Below are 24,702 nucleotides of genomic sequence, written 5' to 3'. Positions count from 1 at the left end.
GGTCAGCAAAGCGCAAAAGTCATTTGAATTGAAATAGTGAAATAGTGACATTACAGCAGACCAGAACAGATTTTTAAATTGTTTTTAAGCACTAGTACTTTCATATAAAATGCGAATGAAAATGAAATGTCAAAATGGAAGAGATTTCCAGAGAAATAGTCAACATTGTAGTAGTAGTAGTAGTAGTAGTAGTAAACCTTTAATGGCATAAATACATCTGTAACAAATTCTACAAAACAGTGACACCAAAAAGCATGCAGCCCAAGCAACACACATCAAGGAAAAATCTATCCACAAAGAGTAAACTGCTCAACCAACCAATACTATGACTCAGGAATCACGGCTTGGGATCAACTTTGTCAACATTGTTTAAACACAGTGTGCCACATATTTTAGATTGCTTGTAGTTTGCAGAGATCCTTTTTTAATGAGTCCCAGAACCAAACCCTTGCGGATATAGTTGGCCCACTGTACATTAAAGTGTAGCTCAGATAGGCAGTATAAAATTCCACACTAGTAACATAAAACGTCCTTTTTGTTTTTCAGGTTTGCGGTGTTCAGGCACCCACTGTGGATTGCTAGCTCTTGATCCATATGATGACACTGCATGTATAATGCTGGTGATCCTATACCCACTACAGAACCACACTGGAGCTGTCCTTTAGGTGTAAGGTAATGTTCCACCACCACCTCCTTAAAAAAAAAAAATCTATTACATATAGTAGGGGTGGGCAATTTTATCTTGGTGCTGAGCCATTTTCTCTAGCCAACAGGCATGTCTGCCTTCAGTGTTAAAAGGGCTCCACTGCCCCAAGTAGTTTCACTGCAACAGTGTGGCAGTCCAGTGGAGCTGGTTGCTAGCAGTGCATGGTGTTACAGTGTGGGCCATGAGCATAGTAAACTGCAGGACACATGTTCAGAAATGATGCCATGTAATGGGTGGCTGGGCCACATCTGGTGTGTTGTCCAAAAGTTGTCCTCCCTTGCAATCTGGTGTTGGATAGTTCACTAAAATTATAAATACGCTCCTATATTGTTCCCTGTGAGAGAGACTAGGAAAATCAAATTTTCAAAAATGTTGCATAGCTGTTAAACTGTGGTGCGTATCTCAGGGGCTTCCATGGTGGTTGTGATATCACTGGCATAGTGCATGCTGAGGCATCACATGACTTGGGAGCTGGCAATCTACGGTGACTCTGAACATCTCACACCTGGAAACAGCTACGAAAGGTAAGTTGGAGGTGGGCAAGATTCTCCTCTCTTTTTTTCAGACAGGCATTTCTGAAATTCTCTCATAGCTAATTCTGCAATTATTTGTGTTATGAAAAATGTAATATTATATTGATAGCTCTGATACTTGAAGAGATTGATTCAGGTTTTTTTTCTTCCATGGTCTCATTATGTGGCTAGACAGTATGACTCTGAAACTGTGGGTTTGAAAATGACAGTGTTACTGTAAGACTGAAAACAAATTAGACTGGAATGTCTGTACTGAGTTCATACTTGTGCCATGCTGCTTATACCATCTGCAAGCTTCCATGCATTGACCTATTAATTGAAAGTTGTTAAACTGAAGTAGGGTTTGTCCAGGGCAAAGATCTGTTGAATCAGGAATTGAAAAGCTAGTGTGCATTTTTCAGTAGTTGCAATACACATACTTAGTGAACTTAGTAGAGTCCAAGTTGATGAGTGCGGTTCATTCCTACTACTTTGATCTTAAACTGTTATCAGTGCAGACCCACTGGGTCGAGACAAGTAGAGCTCCAAATGCCTCCAGAGGGGGCGTGCACTGGGGGGGCGTGTGAACCTGATCCACAGATAAGTGAATCTACAGATACGGGGGCTCCCCTGTAACTGTATTTTGATTTCACTTTCCATGGGGAGATTTACTTCTGATGTGATCACGGCTGAAAAACCTTTTCCTTTGCAGGTGATTTCAGAAAAGTTTAAATATCTCTTCTGTCCACCTCAGTTTAAAAATGCATATAAGCACTTTACATGTTGAAGCCAGCCAGTGGAGGAGACTCTTGGGCACTGCTCCATGCTGTGTGAACCACCTGCATAGGGAAGGGCTTTTTGACCATAATCACATATAGCAAGCAATGTTTGAACCTGGCCTTACAGTTGTTCCTTTAGTTCTTGCCAAGTTGGGTATGACACTAAATTTCACCCTAAAGGCTAAAAGCTCCGTATTCTATTCAAATATCGTTTTTGTTCTACCTAACAACACTGAATTCAAACTTCATTCTGTTTCAAATAAATGTTTTGGGGTCTTTTGAGTTTTATTGATAAATTGGACATATTTGAGAAATAGGCCTGTTCAGCAACTGTTGATTTTGTGTGGTGTACACAACTGATTCCTGGATGATGATTTTAAAATACTGATTGTTGTAATGCTGCTGACTTCCAGGCAAAGGGGACTTCTGGTTTTTAACAGATATGTTTGGGGGAAAAAAATGTAGAGGTAAGATATTCTTTGTGTTTTTTAATATGTTATAGTACATAGTGCTACAAATATTTTACTTTATTATTTTAGCACTAGAATGTATTAGGATATTTTCATTGTCATTGTTTGCATGATAAAAGAAGCAAGGATATTCAGCAAGGATAAGCAGGCAACAACTGGTGAAGGATGTAATTACATTTGAGTACTTGGAACAGTTCAGTTCTTATAATCAATTTGGACTTTACACTTAGTTAGTTTCATAGATTACTCATGCACTATCATTAGATAGGTTGTATACTGTAGATACTTGCTGATAAGGTGAGAAATTTTTACCAAAATTATCCAGCATAGACCATCTCCTTGTCCTGTCTGCAGGTCACTTGGGGTCAGGGCAGTTACGGGTCACTCAGGGGTGTTGGGTTGGCCAGCAGAAGCCCAGAGGAGCGGCAGGCACGAACTCACCCTGTGCAGTTTCACTCTCTGGCTGGCCATGCTTTACCTCACCCAACAGCTCTCTCCTATAGGGAGATGCTTTGCAACTACCCTACACTTTGACTCAGCAGGCAGGTTGACTGCTGCTGGGTCTTAAGGCCTGCCCACTACAAGCTCAGTACAACTGGAGACTGGAAAAAATTGTCCTCGCTTCCTTTCTCCTCCCTCCCTTCCCTGGGCTGTTCCATTACACAGAAGAGGGGAATGGCACACAGTACTGTATAAGCACCTTGTTAAAACAGGTGGGACCTCGTTATCCGTGAGGGATCTATTCTCAGACGCCTTGCTGATACTGAAAATTGCAGATAATCAAACCCGTGATTTTTCACCCCTTTCTCCCTCTGAAGAGAACTGGAGCACAGCTCCGGTCCCCTTCGGAGGGCTCAGGTGATGCTGAGCCTGACTCAACGCAGGTCCTGGGGACCCGCGTTGAGCCAGATACGTGGATGAAAAATCTGTGGATAAACAGGCTTCACCTGTATCTTCAAAAATAGTGGTACGTCTCTGATTCTTTCCTCCCTTTCAATCAGTCTCTAGGGCAAGGTGCAGCTGTTCCTCACAAGCACCTTTCTCTCCCCCCTCCCCCGACATCCAAGGGTCATGGAATATTCCATGATTTTTGTCTGAAAATCTGCCCTCGCATCATCTGTGAGATCGCCTTATAGGGGGAGTGTCTATAGTGATTCTATGTAATGTTATACATATCTGTCAGTATATGTAATCATATGTAAAATATCATACCTATATAATACATATGTAATTACATATGTATGATTATATAGGATGGGTACAATGGGAGAGCATAACTTGTGTCCAAACTAATCTGCAGAAGGAAAGTCATTGTAAAAACAGTTAGCATTTCTATTTTTTATCATCTTATTCATGAGAAATGAAGAAGTATGAAAAACAGTTGAGAGCGGGTTTAGCACTTACCCTGAACTTGCAAGTTACATTAATACTGTTAATAATACTGTTAATAATTTGTGTGTAAGAGGCATATCAATATCTTTTTAACTGAATAAATTATGGGGTTTTTTTGCCTTTTTGCTTTTGCATTGGTATTTCTGGCACCTTGAAAATGCTAGTGTTCTTTGTCAGGTGGTGTAAGTTTGCAGCATTAATTCATAAAGATCCTTTTTTATTGTTCTCCTTGAACAATTTGTGTGACTCAAACCTGTGCAATAGAATGTGCAGATCTTGGCTATGCTATATCAGGCTGGAAAACTCACTAAACAGACTGGAAAACCTACTTCAGCTAGAACTTTAAGCAAAGGAAACTACTGCAGCACAAAAGGCAGGAGGCTTCCTTTTCTAAGGCTGCAATCCTAACTTCACTTTCCTGGTAGTAAGTCCCATTTATCACAATAGGACTTACTTCTGAGTAAACCTAGTTAGGCTTGTGCCCTAAGTTTTTTTTGCCTTTCAAAATATATATGTATAAAGCACATGTAATCACCTTGTCTTGACAGCATCTGTTTTAGCCTGTATCCTCTAGTTGTTGTGTCTCAGTGTTGCTTCAGTGCTTATGAAGAGTCTGATATTTTTAGGCTTGCTAGCCACAAGCATCTGTACATTGCTTTTTTGAGTCAGTATCGACTTTTGAATTCCTCTCTGACTTAGGCACATTTGAGCAATATAACCGATCCGCCTAACTGTTTTTGAGAGAATTCTTTACCTTCAGTAATAAGAAGTAAACTTATTATATTCCAGAAGAGGAAAACTTTTATTGTATTGATCCAAGTTCAGACTGTTGAGTTGTTAACCACAGCTTGGGAAGAAAGACCTTTTATGCACTATTGGCAGAATCCATCCCTTCCACTGTGTGCACTTTTGCTCATATAGTATGGATCTCCACAGGGCATAAAGGAGCCCTTTCCTTCCCCAGTGACATTCCTCCTTCTGCACTGGTGAGGAACAAAACTGCCCCTTCCAATGGGAGAACTGTCTATATGTGAATCCAGCTGCCCTGCTTTGCCTGGGAAGGCTGTGGGGTGGGGGGAGAACATGAGCACATGTTTCCATTACATTCTGTGGAGATGCTTTGTAATGCAGTTAAGTGTGCAGACCATGTGGGTGGGATGAGATGGCTTGTGCTCATACTGTTAAAAAAGCCATCTCTTTAAAAACATTTGTTCAGTCTCAGAAGCTTAATTTTGCAAGAATTAATAGTAACAGTCATATTTTTAATTTTTTTTGAGTGATTAGCTTTTTTATTTCTATTTAGTTCCGTTAGTTTCAGCGTTGTTCTGACTCGTTCAAAGATTTCTGAAATACAGGTTTCATCAGTGACACCAAAAACTGCTGCAGTTTTAGCAGGTATCATTAAATGACATCCAGCAGAGGCAGTGTAAACACACATGAAGGAAAGATACACTGTTACGTTAAAGTATTACTTATTATGTAGTATGTGTTCAGTTATAGGTCCTGCCTTTGCATTCGCAGATTTTGCATCTGCGGATGCAATTCAACACGGGTCCCCCGTATACCCTCCAGACGCAATTGTAAGCGCCTTCCTGTCACGTCCTGGAGGTGTTCTGAAGCCTCTGGAACAGGGGTGCCCAAACCCCGCCCCTGGGGCCACATGCGGCCCTCGAGGCCTCTCAATGGAGCCCCCAATCTCCTCTCAGGGAGCCCCCAGTCTCCAATGAGCCTCTGGCGCTCTGGAGATTTGTTGGAGCCCACACTGGCCCGACGCATCTGCTCTCAGTGTAAGGGCGACTGTTTGATCCCTCACGTGAGCTGTGGGATGAGGGCTTCCTCCACTGCTTGCTGTTTCAAGTATGTGATGCAGTACAGGAAAGGAAAGGCCAGCCTTGCTTTGTGCAAGGCCTTTTATAGGCCTTGAGCTCTTTCAAGACCTTCATTCATTCATATAAGTTCATCTTTAATATATTCATTTATGTATAGTTATGTAAATGTATTCAAATTTTAAATGTAAATTAATTCTTTTTTTTTCCCCCGGCCCCCAACACAGTGTCAGAGAGATAATGTGGTCCTCCTGCCAAAAACTTTGGACACCCCTGCTCTGGAAGGCTGCATGCAGCCTCCTAGACCTCCGAATGTCTTCTAAGGCCTCTGGAAGGCCTTAGAAGAACACCTCTGGACACAACTAGAGGGCAGCTCTGTTTAGGTCTAGAGGTCTGGTGTGCCCTCACCTACGATTTTGTTTATCCGAGGGTTCCGGGAACGAGATGTAACTGTACTACTGCTGCTATGTAGAAAAAAGTATAAGCTCTGTTGGACTCCTCCTGATGGAAAGAGGAAATGTGAGATATAAACATTTTGTATTTATAAAAGAGGGACAGCCGACCTTTCAACTTCAGGAGCCATCTGTGAGATGACAAACTGCACCTGCTGAAATTCCTCCCTCTGCACAATTGTTAAAAGTCCAGGAGACCTCAAGTTGAAAAGTTGGCCACCCCTGTTTTAAATAGTTCACATAAATAAGTACATATAGTTTCCAAATCTGAAACAACAGTTATATGCTTTTTGGGGGGAAAATGATTCTTACAAAGTGATATGACCTCTTAATAACAAATTGCACTGAGGTGCCCTTTCAAGCATCTTATTTTCAGCAAAGTAAATGGTGCTTAATTAGATCAGCAATTTTCAGTCTTTTTCATCTCACGGCACAGTGAGAAGGCACACCTCACATCCCCAATGGCCCTACTAATAAATGACCGCCCCCCAAACTCCTGTAGCACCTCTTTGGACCGTTTGCAGCTCATCAAAGTGTCATGTCACATTGGTTGAAAATCGCTGGCTTAGATCTAACTGCCTTGACTTAACAGGGCTCTTCGCTCGGTTAAAAGAACATTTTTAGTGGGTTTCTTTTATTTATGAGTTACTGGATTGGGATCAGGCTTGGATCATATGGTGTTTTCCCCCCTTCATCAACCTTAACTGATGTGGTTAGGACTTAGTTTGGCACTGGACTTAAAATGGTTCACTCTTAAACAGAATTTGTTAACCAGTGTCTGAAGCTGGCAAGCAAATCTTAGTAAAGATTGAAGCCTACATGGATGAGACCAGACCAGCCAAAGCCTTAACCGTGGTTAAAGAGTGTACGAAGGGGAGGAATTCCAGTACAAGAATACTGTATAGTCCCATAGCCCTTTCCAGTCTCAGAAATCAGAAGGGTTTTATGTGTACCGGCCTTTTTAGGGAGTTCATGGACTTTTTATACAAAAGTGGTTACATTGCCCTTTTTTATTTTGGAACGTGACTTACTCTGTATGTGAAGCAAGCTACACCTGTGCAATTAGATACTTTGATATTTTGCAAATCCTGCAAAGATGAAAGCAGACAAGATTCATTTCTTTTCTTTTTTTTAAATGGAAAGGTGCATCCTTCCCCTTAATACTATATATTTTGAGGAGGGAAAAAGAACAGCAACACAATACAGACACAAAATTTCATGGTCTATTTAGTCACTTAATCAGGCGTTTAATTTAACAGGCACATTTCTGCAGTGCACTTGCTGACATTTTTTAGAGGCAAAACGGTTGATTTATTTAAAATAGAAAAATAATGCATTAAAACAAATCTGTTTATATTATGTGAAATCTTCACAAAATAAACAACAACAAGGTGATTGGCTTGCATGCCAGCCTCCTATTGGCAGTTACATTGGGTTTTGCGCATAGAAGAACCAAGGATTCTTGGGTAGCATTGCTAACAGTTGCTTCTCAGCTTCCCTCAATTTAACTGTTTTTGTAATTTTGTAATTTGTATTTTTTTTTATAGTGGATGATGTTGGGGAAAAACTAGATCACATCGGAAACACACCATTAAAAATCAGCACTGAAGTGTCCCATGATGATGTTTCAAAGGATGATGGTTTTGGTTCTGAAGTGATTAAAGTTTACATATTTAAAGCTGAAGCAGAGGATGATGTGGAAATAGGTATGTATCTTGGCCTGTTTATGCAGTAGCTTGTTTAACAATGTCTACTCTGTTCAAAACAAATACTTCTTTGTAGTAGCCTCTTCAATGACATCTCTTTCATCACCTTTCATAAGACAATTTAGAGCAAATAGATCGCAAATAAAATGAAAGCTCTTCCTTTACATTCCAAGTAGCATGAAATCCGCCCCCCACCACTTCTGCCTCAGTTATCTCACTCCAGTTCCAGAACCTCTCCCTCTCCCCACACACTGTAAAGATACCCTGCTTGCTCATGCCTGTCATATGCCCAGCCTATGTGAGTTTGTCATGCTACATACAAAATAAAATGCTGCCTCTCTGTGCTATCTCTCCTAATTATATTTGAGCAATGCTGCCTAATTGTCCATCTCTTCTTTCATCCAGGGCACAGAAGAGAAATAGAAACATTTTATTGATATAGGACTAGTTTTCTGTTAAAATGCTATGCATTGAAAATTATTCCTTCTCTTCAAGGTGGAACAGAAATTGTAACAGAGAGTGACTTCCATAATGGGCATTCTGTAACTGGAGTTATAGAGCAAGGAGGCGTGGGCAGAGTGCAGCGAGAGAAGATGGTTTATATGGCTGTTAAGGATTCCTCTCAGGAGGACGAAGACATTAGTAAGAACACCACATATTTTATTGTCATCAAAAAAAATATTTTCATTTTTCTGCCTCTTTTGTAACTACGGCGAGGTGTACTCTTGAGTGGATTTTATCTTTGTGTTCTTAAGTGAGCCTTGAAGTTTCAAAAGAGGACAGAAATCCTAACACTCACTCACCCAATTCCCCTAGCTCATACACAACCAAGAGGCAGTATTTGGTACATAATGTGCACTTGTTCACAGACAGGTTGAAATTCAAGCAACTGTAAAACCCCTGGTGTTGTAAAATGACTCATTTGTCATATCACAATCTTTTTATCTGATATGCAGATAGTCAATTGTCTGGATACGCAGTTTCTCTATGAAATTACACTAAATACACATGCAATAAAGCTATATAAGCAAACCTATATGTTTTGGCAAATTCCAGAATTGTTCTGGTTGTTGACATTTACATGAGAATCTTGGCAATCCCAGGGGCATTTTCACAATGTCCCAAAATAGATACAAGCATCCCCGGTATCCTTGGGGGATAGGTTTCTGCCCCCTCCCCCCAAGGATACCAGAAACTGCAGATAAGGGGAAAGCCTATCTCGATAACCTCCTGTCCCCCCCCCCCTCCGCACACCCATTACCTTTGTTTATCCTCACACAGAGCAATTGGCATCTTTCTTCTACGGGATGCTATAAGTAGAAAGTTTATAAGCAGGCAGGCAGTCTTCACACTAGAGGGGCTGACTCAGAGAATGTTAACAGGAAGCAGGAAGCTTGTCCCTTCTGCCTGCCTGCTTGCCTGCTGATAAGCTTTTTGCTTATAGCATCCTGTAAAAGCAGGACGCCAATTGTTTTGTAAGAGCATAAACAAGATAAACAAAGGTAATGGGCACAGGGAACAGCGGATAACTGGATCCATGGATACCAAATCCATGGTTACCAAGGGACCCTTGCTGGAGGTATTACACTGAATGCTGACTACCACATGTATGTAATTGTAAACATTCACTGTTTTATTTCTGCTTTTGTGGGCCATTAATAAGACGCGCCTTGGATAGTTTGCATTGACAAGGTAAATATCAACACTGACAACATTTCTGACCTTCACTGTAGCATATAGATAAGACCTCCATTAATGAATAATACATTTCTTAACTCGTAGATAAAACCTACAATTGTCAGTAGTTTCTCACTATCAATTTGCATTACTTCTACTTGGATTAGATCGTATTACTCATTGTTGAGAATGCGTTATGTTCTGCAGCATGTGATAAGAAATAAATCAGTAAGGTGCCATCAAGCACATCTAACAGTGCTTTCTCTTTCACAGTTGTTTATTTTGATAATTAGCACTTTAAATTTTAAAATTTAATGTCTGTAATATTGCTTAGACATCGTGTATTCAGAGCAGAGTTGGCATTAAGCATTTACCTGGCAAATGGTGTTGGCATGGCTTTTCTCTTATTAAAAACTTTCTTCTGCACCTGTTTGGGCAGCAGTGGCTTTAGTAGTGCTTGAAGTGCTGGTAACTTTCCTGGCGGTCTGTTCCTGCTAGACTTTTTTTGTTCTTTAGAATGTGCCAGAAAGTGACCCTGTGTCCTGTTCTGGGGTTATTTTTTGGTGCATTCTAAAGGAACATGAATAGCAGCTGGCAAGAGGTGGGTACAAAAAATGATCAGTGCTTCTAATGCTTCTGTTGTCCATAAAGGTATGACAAAAAATGTTTCTCAAAACCCAGCCACAAATGTAAGCAGCCCTGGATAAGCTCTGATAAGGCCATTGCTGCTGACAGAGGAGCAGCAGAAAAAAGGTAAAGAAAATTAAACTGCCACCCATGACTAGGGGGTTGAGTGGCCGATAACTTTTGTTACCTTGATGACAAGGCTGATCTTGAGTGAGTGTTCCTAGTTCAACTCTAATATCTTATAGTAAACTCAGGACCTTCATAAAGTCACTCACCAGCACCACACCACACACACGCCTGCAATATGAGGATAGTGCTACTGACCTTGCAGGGTTGCTGTGAAGATTTTTGAGAGAATGCATATGAAGTATCTTGCATGCCCTAAAATGTCACATATATGATAAGTATTTTCGTTATCAGGAAAGTGTGATTCAGCTTTGATTTTTGATGGCTGATGCATTCAAATGAGAATTTTATTTAGGTCAGTCATTTGCACCCAGAAATCATGCTAAGCCTATTGCAACTGGGTTTAAACATTTGGGGGGAGGGGGGTGCAGGAATGTGCTTCAGGACTGTTTTTTGCATCTGGCATCCTGACTTTAGTTTCTCACAGAAGGGCTTAGTCACTAGTCGAAAGGTGCTGCACCAAATAGATAAAATGAGTAAGCTTAAATTTAGGTTCCATAGCAATTATCCTTAATTTTGTCTCTCTTAAATCTTAATCTAGATTGTGCTGAAATAGCAGATGAAGTTTACATGGAAGTTATTGTGGGTGAAGAGGAAGCGACATCACTTCCTGATGCACAGCTTGAAGATTCTGGTGTGAATAAAACTTTTGTTCCTGTTGCATGGGCTGCTGCTTATGGTAGGATGCTAGATTCTCTCTCCATGAGAGTCCCTTCCCCCTTTCCCACTCCTCACTTAATTCACAGGGCTTCTGTGGAGCTGAGTGCCTTTCATCCATCTCCTTCTGCCCTAAGAAGATTTGAAGTAATTTGAAGTTATCTAAAAGTAATATGACCTATTACACAAAAATATTCACCCACAGTACTCTCAGCCATTTCCAGTTGAAATGTATTTGCATAATAATGTCCTTTAACAGTATTAGTAAGGAAGGTCTCAGCTATTGCCAAGTAAACTTATTTGGGGGCAGATGTAGATATACATACAGAAGATAACTATCATGATACTTCACACCTCTCAGTAGTATTAGAGAGGCAGGCATAGAAGTGCTAGTATAAACATGCCCTAGACATAGAATTCTACTGTGCTCTCGTGCATACATGCAAACTAGCACCTGGTAAATTGGATTATTTTCCAGGCCATTGGAATATCATGCTTGGCCAGGTTAGGTGATCAACCTTGAACCAGTGGTTTTCAAACTTTTCCAGCCCATGTCTCCCTTGACCTCTGTGGGTCATGGCTCCCCATTATGTTATGGGGGGCCAGAAGTGACATCATTAAACATGAAGTGGCCAGAAATATGTACTTTATTAACTACGGCTTTACTAATGGAGCATTTTGGTTTAGTGAACAGAGGCTGCAATTCTAAACACACTTTTCAGGGAGTAAGCTCCACTGAATATAATGGGACTGACTTCTGAATAGACAGGCATGGATTGTACTGTGAATACCATAAAAAGCCCTGTTTGTTACTACTGTAATACAGTCCTCTGGACATGTTAATGCAAAGAGAATTTCCTAGCGTAGATGATTTTTTCCTGCTTAGGAAGTGGGCATCTCCTTACATGCCATGTGAACATTAAAAGGCTAAGTGATGCTTATTTGCCTGCATGAGGAGAAGTAGCATAACAACTGCATGCATGACATTGAAAGGAAAAGATAAGTTACTGGAGGCAGAAATTAGTTGTAGTTAGTTTGGAAGCAATTTCCAGGCCCTGTATATAAAGTGCAAGCATGTGATTATGGTTTGCTACAGCACCCCATTGAGTGTGCTTTAAAAAGCAAGGATTGGTAATGAATAAAACCTAGGTATTAGCTCAATTGCTTTCTCTGTTGGAACATTTCAAAATGGTTGTGTTCATGCAGTTGCTTTTTGTGAATTACTTCACTCAGTAACTGGTTTTTCTAGGAGATGATAGAAGACTTCCCAGGAGATATGAAGACTGTCAGACACCAGGTGAGGATATGAAAAATGGTTCATATTTATACTGTAAAGGGAGGGTGTTAACTACACATGGGCTCCATCAACAATTTAATATAGTAGACAAATACTAGTACAATAAATAAGTACTCTGTGTGTGTGTGTGTTTGTGTGTGTGTGTGTGTGTATTATATTATATAGCATATAATTTCCCCTTTAAATACTGTTAACTGACTTCATTGCCACTGGGGTAGGACTAGCCACAGCTGCAGCCATGGTGCCCTTGCTGTGATAGAAGCAAAGGCAACCACTCCCAACTTGTTTCATGTGGCATTTTAAGCTTGACACCTGCTGATAAAAACAGTAGCCTCCATCTCATTATTGGTGAAGGAACTACATGAGAAGGCTAGTGGGAAAGGAAAGAAGTTCTCTGGGCTGATACTGGAAAGGGGGCTCAGGGTTCAAGCAGAGAGCTGTAGACCGGCATATGTGACAACCCACTTCTTTGTATCCATTGTATCACCTTGGAACCACTATAAAGAGCTGTACAGCACAATCCTAAGCATGTTTACTCAGAAGTAAATCCCACTGAGCCTAATTTAAAAAGTGGATTGGATTGCAAATTTAATGAATGACTGTTAAAAGTAAAAATATGAAATTTATTGACTGTGCTATTAAACAAAAGTACCACAGATTTTTCTGATGCTTTTAGCATCATTTTAAACCAGAGGCACCTCATCCTAGTCTTAGTGCCAACAGTTTTCCCAAATAAGCCCTGACAAGGAACTGAACATCTTGTCTTTTATTGCAGGAACCAATTTGGATGCAAGATTAGAAAACAAGAATGGTAATGCAACACAATATCTGCAAATCTGTGACAGCATCAGCACCAACAGACTGCTTAAACAGAAGGCCAAGAAGAGGAGGAGAGGGGAAGCCAGGCAGTGGCAAACAGGTACAATCATTTGCTTGGTATTTTTTACCCATGTTTTGGTAGTTGTTAAGCCGTAAAACAGATGAGAGAAGGCAGGTGGCTATTTCTGCATTCTAGAATCATTAGAAAAATTCTGGCAGGAAGCTAAAATGAGTTATTTTTAACCCTTTCATTTTATTGTCTATATTCTTTATAATTCCCTTGGCTTACTTATAACACAGTTTCATCTCAAATTCCTATTGTTCCTAATTATGTCAATATATTGGCATGTTGGGTTGGAATTCGGAAGATATTCTCCTTTAGGTGTTTTTAGTGTAGTAAAGATCACAAAACAGGAACTGCAAAAGGTTATTTAAGCTTATCTGCCAGCAGAAACAAAATGCTTAGAACCTGCCATTCAGTATGGGGACTTGGGATCAAATGTGTTGGAAATGCAGGAAGGAAGAAAAAGCAGTTTGTGATTTACAGTGGGTTTCTCCCATGGGCAAAAATATTGGTTAAATATTTACAAGTAACATATATTAGGGGTGTTTGAAAATGGTTTTATTTTTCGCAGATTTCGTAGTTTGAAAGGCCGAAACTGGTGTTACGTGTTTTTATTCCAAGTTGTCATTTTTGTTAATTTTAATTGTTAATTTTAAAAGTGTTCTAGGTAGGTGCTATAGTGTCAGCAGATGCAGCCCCAGTATTATTTCTAACTGGAAAAGTAATCTATTTTAATTTCTGGAAAGTATCTTAAACACCAAAATGCGGTATATTGTGTTTAAAGAAAACTCTAAATATAATAAATATCTTGGTTGACATGGACCCACTCTGCTATTTTAATTAATGTCTACAGCAAAATGTATTAAGAACTAAAGAAGAGAGTTGTTTTCTTACACAATTAGTGCAGCAAGGGTCCTTTGTGTCAAATACTGGAAATCAGAGAATCTGCCCCTCATGGAAGACTGGGAATGCATGACTATGCTGTTCTAGCCAAGTGTGGCTATATGACATAATGCACAACTCCCAGAAATAAGTTGGCTAAGCTCCTTTTTGCATCACAATATAGAAAGTAAATAAGAAATGTAATTATTTATTGAGGAGAAACTTAGAGTCTACTGGATTAAAACATAAGTTTAATGTTCATGTGTACATATATGTATATGAATTTAAATGTGCAGGTTGCTAGTAGTTCTCCAGTTGCCTACTCCTCTGTAAATAAAAGAAAGTATACCTTTGACAGGCATAATAAGCAAATGTCTTGAGGGAGAAACTTGGAAAGGCTGTCCTTTTATAGCTTTAGCTCTGGGCTCATTTTGACCATGAAGCTGTAAGTCCTGCATTGGCTTCAGGAACTGCTCTGATCTTCCATCTTTTGTTCCAAAGTGTAAAGCACCAGAGCAAATGGTGGGAGTAATGTTGACAGCCAAGGTTTATTTGCACTGGTAAGATTAGGAAGAACTGAAAATAGGATTGTAGTATGGAAACTGACATTACCGTAATGATACAAACAGTTATAACCACTGTAACTTTTTAAGGCTGCAATCTTATCCACATTTACCTGGGAACTAGCCCCATTGACTATAATGGGACTTATTCCTGAGGTAGACATGCTTAGTCTTGGGCTCTAAGTCATTATTTTCTTTTTGATTATTGTCTGCAGTACTGCATTGGTGTCTGATTTTGTTGTTATGGTTATGGTTTACTACATGGACTTTTCTGCTTTTATTTTTAAACAGCTGTCATAATTGGTCCCGATGGACAGCCCTTGACGGTCTACCCGTGTCATATATGTGGGAAAAAATTTAAATCTAGGGGGTTCTTGAAAAGGCATATGAAAAATCACCCAGATCATATGATTAAGAAGAAATATCAATGCACAGACTGTGATTTTACAACTAACAAGAAAGTAAGCTTCCATAACCACCTGGAAAGCCACAAGCTTATCAACAAGGTCGATAAGACGCACGAGTTCACAGAGTACACCAGGCGTTATAGAGAAGCCAGCCCCCTCAGTTCAAATAAACTGATCTTAAGGGACAAGGAACCTAAGCTGCATAAATGCAAATATTGTGACTATGAGACAGCAGAGCAAGGACTGCTCAATAGACACCTGCTTGCAGTTCATAGCAAGAATTTCCCTCATGTTTGTGTTGAATGCGGGAAAGGATTCCGCCACCCTTCCGAGCTCAAAAAACATATGAGGACCCACACAGGGGAGAAGCCTTACCAGTGTCAGCACTGTGTCTTCCGTTGTGCCGATCAGTCCAATCTGAAGACACACATCAAAACCAAGCATGGGACAGACCTGCCCTTTAAATGCGAACATTGTCCTCAGGCGTTCACAGACGAGAAAGAACTCCAGCAGCACACCGAGTTATTTCAAGGGCATAAAACACATCAGTGCTCACACTGCGACCATAAGAGCACCAACTCAAGCGACCTGAAACGGCACATCATATCAGTTCACACTAAAGACTTCCCTCACAAGTGTGAGGTGTGTGAAAAAGGCTTCCACCGCCCGTCGGAGCTCAAAAAGCACAGTGAGACCCATAAAGGTAAAAAGATACACCAGTGCAGGCACTGTGACTTTAAGACTTCAGATCCTTTTGTCCTAAGTGGGCATATCCTCTCAGTTCATACCAAGGACTTGCCTTTTAAGTGCAAACGATGCAAGAGAGGATTTAGGCAGCAAATGGAACTGAAGAAGCACATGAAGACCCACAGTGGAAGGAAAGTCTATCAATGCCAGTATTGTGAGTATAGCACTACAGATGCATCGGGCTTCAAGCGGCATGTCATATCAATACACACGAAAGACTATCCACATAGGTGCGAATACTGCAAAAAGGGATTCCGCCGGCCATCAGAGAAAAATCAGCATATAATGAGACATCACAAGGAGGCTCTCATGTAATCCGTGGGCTGTGGAAGGGAAGCGATTTAGAAACTGATACGCTAAATTGGGGAAGAAAACTCTCATGAACTGTTTCTCCTGGTTTCAAAGCTTGATATTAAGTCATAACTTTACATTCTTTGTATTAAAAGTCTTAAAAAGTATTAGGGTTGACGGGATCTCATGGCCCTATTATGGTTGCTCATCAGAACCTAAAAAACACTATAAAAAGCAGAGATGAATGAATGTCCAAAAAGCTGCAGAAAGAGACTCTGAATGTCTTCTGTTTAAAGTATTATACATTGTTAAGCTAAAGAAAATACTAAGACAGTTATCTTAGCCCTTTATCAATAACGCCATTTGTCTCTGAAAGTAAAAATTGGGGACAAGAGTTATTTAAAAATATTTGCTAAGACAAGTCTATCCTATGATGTTGTCGAACAGCAAAGTCAGAGATAGACACCAGTTGCTTGGTTACTACATTTTTAAATTGTGCCAGGAAATATGGGAATTGGTCAAATTTTGAGATCTGTCCTGTTTTAAAAAAAATAACAGACACATCAGGAAACTTGGTTTCCTTCATTCAATTTAGGTTCAATGAGCAATTTTTAAACATGTTTTTCAGAGCTGCTAATCTATTTTTATCGCAGGATATGGTGTTAAAAATAGAGCATTATGTTTTTGAGCTCAAAAGGTGTTGTTTGGTGCTAAGGTTAAAAACGTGTATGTATATAATTTCCCTTTTTTATTTGAAACTGCAGTTGAATGTTTAGTATGGCAAATGACGAAAAGTACCTTTTGACCGATCTAACAATTTTTTTTTAACAAAAGGTGGCTGTTCATGCTAAAACTTGGCACTGTTGTTTTTCTTGCTACTTTATTATCTTCCCCCAAAAAAGACTATCAAGATTGAAAGTACAGTACTTAGGAACGCCTTGAGAATTGCTAGGGACAGTATTTCTGGCAGGTTGGACTGTTGTGGTCTTTACCTGCTACTATAAAATGTTCAGTATAGACATGAAAGTTGCACCTTTTAATCAAACCATACAATACCTACGTCATACTAGAAACATGCATTCTCAATCTGTAAGAAAGTTATATATGCAGTATTTAACCAGAACAATATGCTGACACTCAAGTTTGGAGGTGGATCTTCAGTTTACAGTGTATACATTTGAAATATGCATCCCTTTAAACAATGCTTTGTGTTAGCATGCTGCAAATCAAAATGGCGCTTAATATAACAAGCTGGTCTAGGGCTATTTAATTTAAAAAAAAAAAAACCTGTTCATAAATGTTATGCATATAATGTGTACTTTTTTTAAAACTTTTTTTTTAAGTTGCTTCATGTTTGCACACAGCTGTTCACATGATAAAATTGTAACTTTACTTCATGCTACTATATTGTGGCTTTGTGTTTTGGATAATGTTCATACTTTGTTTTTGCACCAGATGAGAATCAGTTCCTTGAGAATAAATTTTTTTTATATTTCTAAACTCCAGAAAGTTAACTTTGGGAAACCTTAGAAAACTACTTGTGTTTTATGTGGCTGTAAAAAATGATGTACACGCTGTAAAATAAGATTTGTCACTGTTATGTGGGATTATTATTTCTAAATGTGTTACTCATTGTAATGAGCATACAATAAAATGCATCTCTTGCACTCCAAGCTTCTTGGAAAAATTTGCAGTCTTTGCTCAGGCCAGGCCAGAAGTATATCGTAGTCCTTGTTGCTTTTTTAAGATGTCAGTCGTGTAGTGTCCTGATTGTGATTTTTCAGAATTTTACAGTAAATTTTTACATTTATGGTAAGCATGGGAAATAATTGTGCTTTTGAGTTTCCAGTTAGAATGTGCCAGCATTTTACTTTTGTTTACAGGAAAGGATGGTTGGTAGGACTCCTTCTTCCATCTTGCTGGTGAGTAATCATTTGAAATTTTAAAACAGGCACTGTAGCAATATTACCTCTTGGTGCCTTCTTTTCATATCTCAGTGAACTGTTGTTGTGATGTGAATTTTGGTACACCACTGTTAGTCATTGATTGGATTTGTGATAGTCAAGTTCAAAAGGTGACATTTAAAGTAAGCAAAATGCACATGTAGCTGTGCTAAGCCTATTAGAAAAATTCCAAGCTGGTGTTTTACTGGCCCTTGTTTGGAATCTCTTTTAAAATTGAGTATGCTACTATGTCCCAACAATATGTACCTATGTTCAGAAAAAGACTTCCATTTTTCCTCCTAATATTTTTGAAAGATGTGTGTTAAAGGAAAGCATATCTGTTTAATTTGAATGTGCTCATGTTTGTTCTTTTCATTTTGTGTGTTCTTTTATTATAATAAAGTTAAATAATAATTTGAATGAGTGCTTGCATGAAACATGCTTTCAGTGGGCTGCTGTGGAAAAAGGCATTCAGTCATAGCTCTAATTGCCTCATCGGAGGGAAGGGGGTGTGTGTGCAAGCTTTGGAATGAAATAAAAATTTACTTTAAACTCAAAGTTAACACTTGTCTCTCCATGAGCCAAGCCAGTTAGCATAGCGTTAGAAAAAATAACGGCTGTTTAGCAGGTGTCACACAGAAGGGGTGGACACCTCAAAATGAAATGGAACTGCTTTGCAGTTTAGTATGGAGTTTAGTAACTGAATTTGCACCTCAAAGCACATTTACTTGGAAGTAGGCACCAATGAATAATGGAACTTAACTTGCAAATAAATGTGTTAGATCAGGGTGTGTGCTTAGTCCCTGTTTCAGCATGTTAGCATAACTTAAATGTGCTTGTGTTCCAGACTGTTTCCATAATTTAGTCCTTTTATCCTCAGTAGTTCCATTTTCAAACATCTTTTCATCTCACAGAATTGTAAAAATGAGATGTTTGAGGATAAGGACTGCCTTGCTGGGCACACACCTTGGCTAGAGTAATCACCAAGATCTGCTGGTGTTGTGAATTTACAGGTGGTGTGACAAATACTTCTAAATGCACCTTGCAAAATATCTCCATACATCTGCTGCCATTCAGCTGTTAACATGAAAGCTTTAAAAAAATTAAATGTAGGCCAGTATCCAAGAACTGAACTGTTTATTCTATGGGCCCACTGGGTGGGCTTGTATTTCACAAGCATTCCCATCCCACACGGGAAAATCATTCAATTTTTTGGGTGTGCCTAAAGAAGCTGTTTGGCTTTAAGCCCGTAACCTTTTTAAAAACAAGTTACTCAACTATCTCCTACTCCAGAATAACATCCAAATCTTTCTTTCTGTGTTATTGCTTCAAAAGTTTCACTTGATAAGTGGTCAGAGCATGGCTTACAGTAGACATTCAGCATTTAGTGGTTGTGGCTCTTTTCTGTCAGTGAATCCCCAATGGTATGGCCGCTCTCCCCTTATGTGTACCAATTCCTCTTTCTTTTCCCTCCTTTTCACAGTGATGGTGCCATAGTAACCACACAGCCCCTGCGTGGAGAAAGTTTTACGAGGTGAAAAGGTAAGGTATTAAATACTTATTGTATTGTAAGGTATCAGATACTTATTGTATCTACATTTTCCTACCAGGACCTTGGACTTTTAGTGGGTGCTTTCACTAATTTCTACCTGGGACCACCTGCCATTTGGCTTCTCTCCTCCCAGAACCAGCTAAGGCAGTGATAGCTGAATTGCTTATTCTCCAGTTCTGTTGTCTATTGCAGTATAAGTCATTATTTTAAAACTAAACCACCATGAATGCATTAGATGTGGTAAATAAGTGAAGCAATTATGCTCAGTGATAGGTCACGTGTTTAGAAGTCCTTTAAAGATGTGTTCAGGATACAGGAAAGAAATCAAACACAGTTTTTTTTCTTATTTTATTTAACAAAGATAGTCATCTATGCCCTTGTCAAGAGCTTATCAATACAGAAATAGACTGTTCATGTTGACTACAAAATGCAGTTCTGTCAGGCTAGGAAAAAGAGGGTGGGGGGAACCCATACATACAAAGCAAATTGTTAGAAAAATCTGGCAAAGTGATATTGTGTAGCCACACAGCCGGTCCCTGCACTGAACCATTTTTAGCCACAAAACTCTGACCATCTTTTAGGAATTGTGATTTTAGGAGCCCATGATTAGGAATTGTGCCAAAGCAGCTGACTGGACAAGCCCAATTTTCATTCATCTTACTGGGTTTGCCCTTATGAGGGTCTCTTTAGTTTGATTTTCCAGCTTTCTCTTAGAACAGACAAAAAAGCCAAAAGAGAGAGGCAAGCCTCAAGCTACCGCTTGGTTATAACATCCAGACAACTTAGCAGATTGCTCAACCCACATTTCAGTTAGATGCCATCAGGGGAACTGCAGTGGGACCCAATATTCTTTTTGTACAAAGACAAACACCATGCCAGAAGCAGTTCACTCACCCTGAATGGGAGGCCCTCCTGAGGTTAGGATCTGCTGCTTGCCTGGGACTGCACATGGAGAGATTGGCAATGGGTAGTAAGCAGCCTGAGCTCTGTTTGGTGGGTCACAAGTTATGATTGACACTCCAAATCCATTAAACAATATCATTTTGTAGTTATCATATCCCTAACAATATCATTTTGTAGTGTTTACCACCTCTAGCAGAAACCACCAAGGAACTTGCTGTGGCCTACAGAGCCAAAGTTTCAACTAATTAAACTGGTCATTTTGACAACATATGAACAGCAGAATTAAGCCGCAAGGTATCTAAGCTTTCCCATATTAAAGAAACCACCTGCCACTTAAAAAAAAATTTAATTTCCATGTAAATTTCAATTACTTTGAAATCCTAGAAGAGAGCAATCCAGCTATTTTTCAGTTCCTCAATCTAAAAGTGCAAGTTGCGCATATATTCAAGCCATCAGTCTAGAGATTCTGAAATTTTTTTTTTGCCAAATTGCGGTGGTTTTTCTTTTTAATAAAACAACTTTAGCGGGTTGTTTAGTAGTTCCCCCCACCCCCAGTACAAGGAACACAAATAAGAAAACAAAAGCACTGTGCAAAACAGTTATTGGCATAAGATCAGAGAATACAGCGCACCCATCAGTCCCCCTTGTTAAAACAAATTAAATAATATTTTATTAAAGAAATCAGTCCTAAGACATAATTGCATCTTACATAGAATGGGATATACAGTATTTCCAAGTCATCTACTCCAACCTTTCTATATATGTTCTCACAATTTCTTCTCTTTTCGTTCCTCTAACGTAGCTTATAAGCAATCTGGACAGAGACCCAGTCACTTCCACACTTTGGCAGAAACACCATTAAAATGTTGAGCCATTGAACATTCAAAGATGAAGAGATATGCCACACCTGAAACAGCTCCAGCTCTTCCTCCCTGAGAGCATTCCAGATTCAGCAGTTAAGTTGGAGGAGAGTCTTGGTAGCAAAGTTTTTTTTCAAGTCTTCATAAAGGCTCTGTGGACTTGCAAGAAAGAGTCACATGAACTCTGGTGGCAATTGCCTGGGTGATAGAACAAGTATAACAATTTTCTCTGGATGGCATCTATTCATCCCTATTGATCATAACAAATGGCATGCAATGGAAAATTGTCCTTTTAGTCAGTTGATGCCCAATAGATTGAAATTTTTATGCCACAAGTACTATGCGTTTGAAAGAACATGTTTGCAATCTAGTCTCAACTACTCTGTCTTGCCACACAACCTTACCCAACAATGCAACCAAAAGCAACCTCATCATTACCAACTGTCCAGGAGGACAGTTGGATTATATTTCAAAAAATTTTTTTCACGAAACAACAAAAACCAGTTGACTTTAGTCAGACATCAGTTACAGTCAAAAATGCATGTCTGCTTTCTTTTTGACCAAGATGATATGAAAAATGTGACCAGCAAATAGACATGGTTTACAGCAGTGGTTTTCAAGCTGTTCTAGGGAACCCCACTGTTCCTGCACCAGACGATCAGTAAGGACAGATACACTTTCCTGAGAAAGAGCTTACTCTTAAATGCAAATGTTTTCCTCCAAATTTTTAATGTAACAGCCTCAAGAATCTTCTGTGGGGAACAAGAGCCCACCTTTTCCCTCCACTGAGATAAATTCCCAGTTTGAATATCCCTAGCCAATACAAATGCCAACAGCAAAACCAAGAGACCTGTAGCACCATAAACACTAGCCAGTTATTTTCAGCAGCAGCTTTTGTGATCCACAGTCCATTTCAGCAGATGCATTCAATCTTCAGATGCAGTAGGCAGCTCATTCTGTCTCACACACACAGATATCAAGAAACAAAACTGAAACCAGGAGCATCAAATGGTAAGAAATCCAACTGCCTTCCTCTAGTGGCAAGCTTAAGTATACTGATCAGCATGGTGACAAGTCACTGCATAAAGTTTTGAGACTGGCAAAAACTGTTTTAAAAAGCAAAATTGGCCTCACCAGGAAGGATAATCACCTCTAAACACAAAAATATGGGCTTCTCAGGGCTTCTCAGCAGCCCTGGAGTTTATCCATCATCACCGATCTTCCCCTGCAACGTCCAAGCAACTGACAAGTTGTGGGTCTCAGTCCCCTTTCAAATGGGTCAGTGGGAAGACCAAACAAGCTTGACCAGTGCATGAACATGGTGAATCCTAGCACATGCCTCCTGCTCCACTTCAACATGTCAGGGTTCTCTGACAAACACACTGGTGTTTTGTCAGCTGACAAGCTGACATTATGGCTGAGAGCAGAACATTTGAAAACCATGGATTTTTGAGAGTCAACAGTGAAAGTTAGACTTTCCTCCTAAATCAATTCTATCCAGTAGCTTGCCTTCCCCTGAACCGGGCTGGTCTTAAGTTTCAGACTTGAAGCATTTATGGAAACAAACAACAAAACACCCTACAGAAAAGCAAAAGTAACATTCATTTGTATATTAACTCCTCTTAGTAATGACTTGTCCAGGGGATGTGTTCATTCTTGAAGAAAGCAAGGACTTCTTTAATCAGCTGTAAAGGATTCCTGTTGAAAAAGAAACAAAGCCTGTTATCACCATCCACTGTACTCATGATCATTAGAAATGCTTTCACAAATCAAACACTCGTGTTTGTATACAAGAAGACTTATTATAATCAGTTTAATCTGTTGAGCACAATCCCTGCACATGGAGACCTCTGTTCTACATAAAGACCCAAACAGGTGGGCTATGGCAGTGATGCTGCCACCATTTTGTTTTGAGGTTCAGGTTTGTAGTCTGGGCTAGTGCATCTAGAAGAGGTAACTTCCACCAGAGACAGGCTGTGGAGGGGCTGCTGTGGCCAAGCCACCCCCCCCAATCTTTAGTCTCCCTTTGTCTCCCTCCCACTCTTGTTCTTCCCTGCCGTGGCACTTTGTGCTTCATCATTCTCTCCCACCACTTCCCAAAAAGGCACATTGTTCCCATGCCAGTCTCAGCCCCTCCTTCCAGTTGAACTGGAAGGAAAGGGGACAGAACATGACAAAAGCAATGCACACGAAGTGGGAACTGTGGAAACACTCATCCCTCCCCTTACGCGACACCTCTTGAAGGTGCTTCTATTCATGCAAGGAAGTGTGTCCCAAATAATCCTTCTATGTGCTGCCCCCCCCATCCCACATCATACAGTTCTGATCAGGAAGAGCTTGGTGGGGGGGGGGGGACTGAAGAGGCTGCAGTGGGAAGGGGGAGGAAATGAGAAAGGCCACTGTACAAGCTGAACCACACAGATCTCTAGATCCAAGCCTTTGGGCACTGGCTAAATCACTGAAACTGAATCCTCTACACTAGTTCTGCCAGCACAACAAACAAGCTGTCTAGTCTCTGCTTGCAATGGTATTCTTTTTAAATTAAAAAAGTCTTATGGCACCTGATTCTTTGGTTAGGTGCCATAAAAACTGCAAAACTGCCATTAAAAAAGCAAAATTGGCTTTTTAAACCCATAACAGGTGAACCCCAAGAGATTGCAGGGCTTGGGCACCCGTGTTTATTATTTAAGAGATCTTGAGGCCAAGAATGAGTTAAGAATGAAGGTCCTGGATCAAAACATTTTAGCTCTGTCGTTCCACAAATTCATTTGTCACAACTTTGAAAAGGTTCTCATTGCCAGATCTGCTGCACCATTAATGCAAAAACAGCAAAATCCAATTACTAACAATGTTTCCTATACTAAAGGATTTTGTATGTAGAAATTTTGCACAGTCCGACATAGCCTGGGAATATCTATTACTCAGTGCGTAAAGAGATTCTTCTGTAGGGTCTACCAATTGTACTCTTAGATCTAGCAGGGAGCCCTTACTGGTGGTCACTGGATTTCTGTATCTTAGGTGGCTTCTGGAAACAACATTACCCTAGAAATCACTTACCTGCTTCCACATTTCTCCTGTTTTTTCAATTACAATCGTCTGGGATTCTTTGATGGGCGATGTAACTTTGTAGTCATCGGACAAGAGCCCAAGGATAGGATATTGGTTCTTGTACCTGATATTTGGAAAAAAGCATCTCTCAGTATTGCCGCTGAACAATTCTACACTTCTATAGAATGGCTTCAAGCATGAGCTGCGTACCAAGAACTACTCTGGTTTGAATCTCACAATTGCTCAGTGGTCTTAGGCAAGCCATTCCCCTCTTAGCTTCAGTCTTCTCCATGTGCAGTAGGGGGTAATACATCTTAACTAACAAAGTTGCTGTAA

General features: G+C 39.8%; 2 protein-coding genes across 4 annotated transcripts in view; one reads left to right on the top strand and one right to left on the bottom strand.

Moving 5' to 3' along the window:
* The window catches only part of ZNF711 (zinc finger protein 711), a 28,505-nt gene extending 10,772 nt beyond the window's left edge, over positions 1-17,733 (top strand). For 2 of the 3 annotated variants that reach the window (XM_066640139.1, XM_066640138.1), the window contains 6 exons: positions 7,685-7,843; positions 8,339-8,485; positions 10,875-11,012; positions 12,240-12,287; positions 13,063-13,206; positions 14,907-17,733. In XM_066640139.1, the coding sequence (XP_066496236.1) occupies positions 7,685-7,843; positions 8,339-8,485; positions 10,875-11,012; positions 12,240-12,287; positions 13,063-13,206; positions 14,907-16,084 (1,814 nt within the window). In that variant the 3' untranslated portion in view covers positions 16,085-17,733. The remainder of the gene's footprint in view (positions 1-7,684; positions 7,844-8,338; positions 8,486-10,874; positions 11,013-12,239; positions 12,288-13,062; positions 13,207-14,906) is intronic. The other variant, XM_066640140.1, reaches the window with a different exon arrangement.
* Positions 17,734-22,936: 5,203 nt separating this feature from the next.
* The window catches only part of POF1B (POF1B actin binding protein), a 41,810-nt gene continuing 40,044 nt past the window's right edge, over positions 22,937-24,702 (bottom strand). Inside the window, exons 15-16 of the mRNA XM_066640192.1 lie at positions 24,376-24,490; positions 22,937-23,016 (exon numbers count right to left, since the gene is read on the bottom strand). Coding sequence (XP_066496289.1) covers positions 22,996-23,016; positions 24,376-24,490 — 136 coding nt within the window. The 3' untranslated portion in view covers positions 22,937-22,995. The remainder of the gene's footprint in view (positions 23,017-24,375; positions 24,491-24,702) is intronic.

The sequence above is a fragment of the Tiliqua scincoides genome, chromosome 12 (assembly GCF_035046505.1).
Source record: "Tiliqua scincoides isolate rTilSci1 chromosome 12, rTilSci1.hap2, whole genome shotgun sequence".
NCBI classification, from domain to species: domain Eukaryota; kingdom Metazoa; phylum Chordata; class Lepidosauria; order Squamata; family Scincidae; genus Tiliqua; species Tiliqua scincoides.
This window is presented reverse-complemented; position numbering and strand designations above follow the sequence as displayed.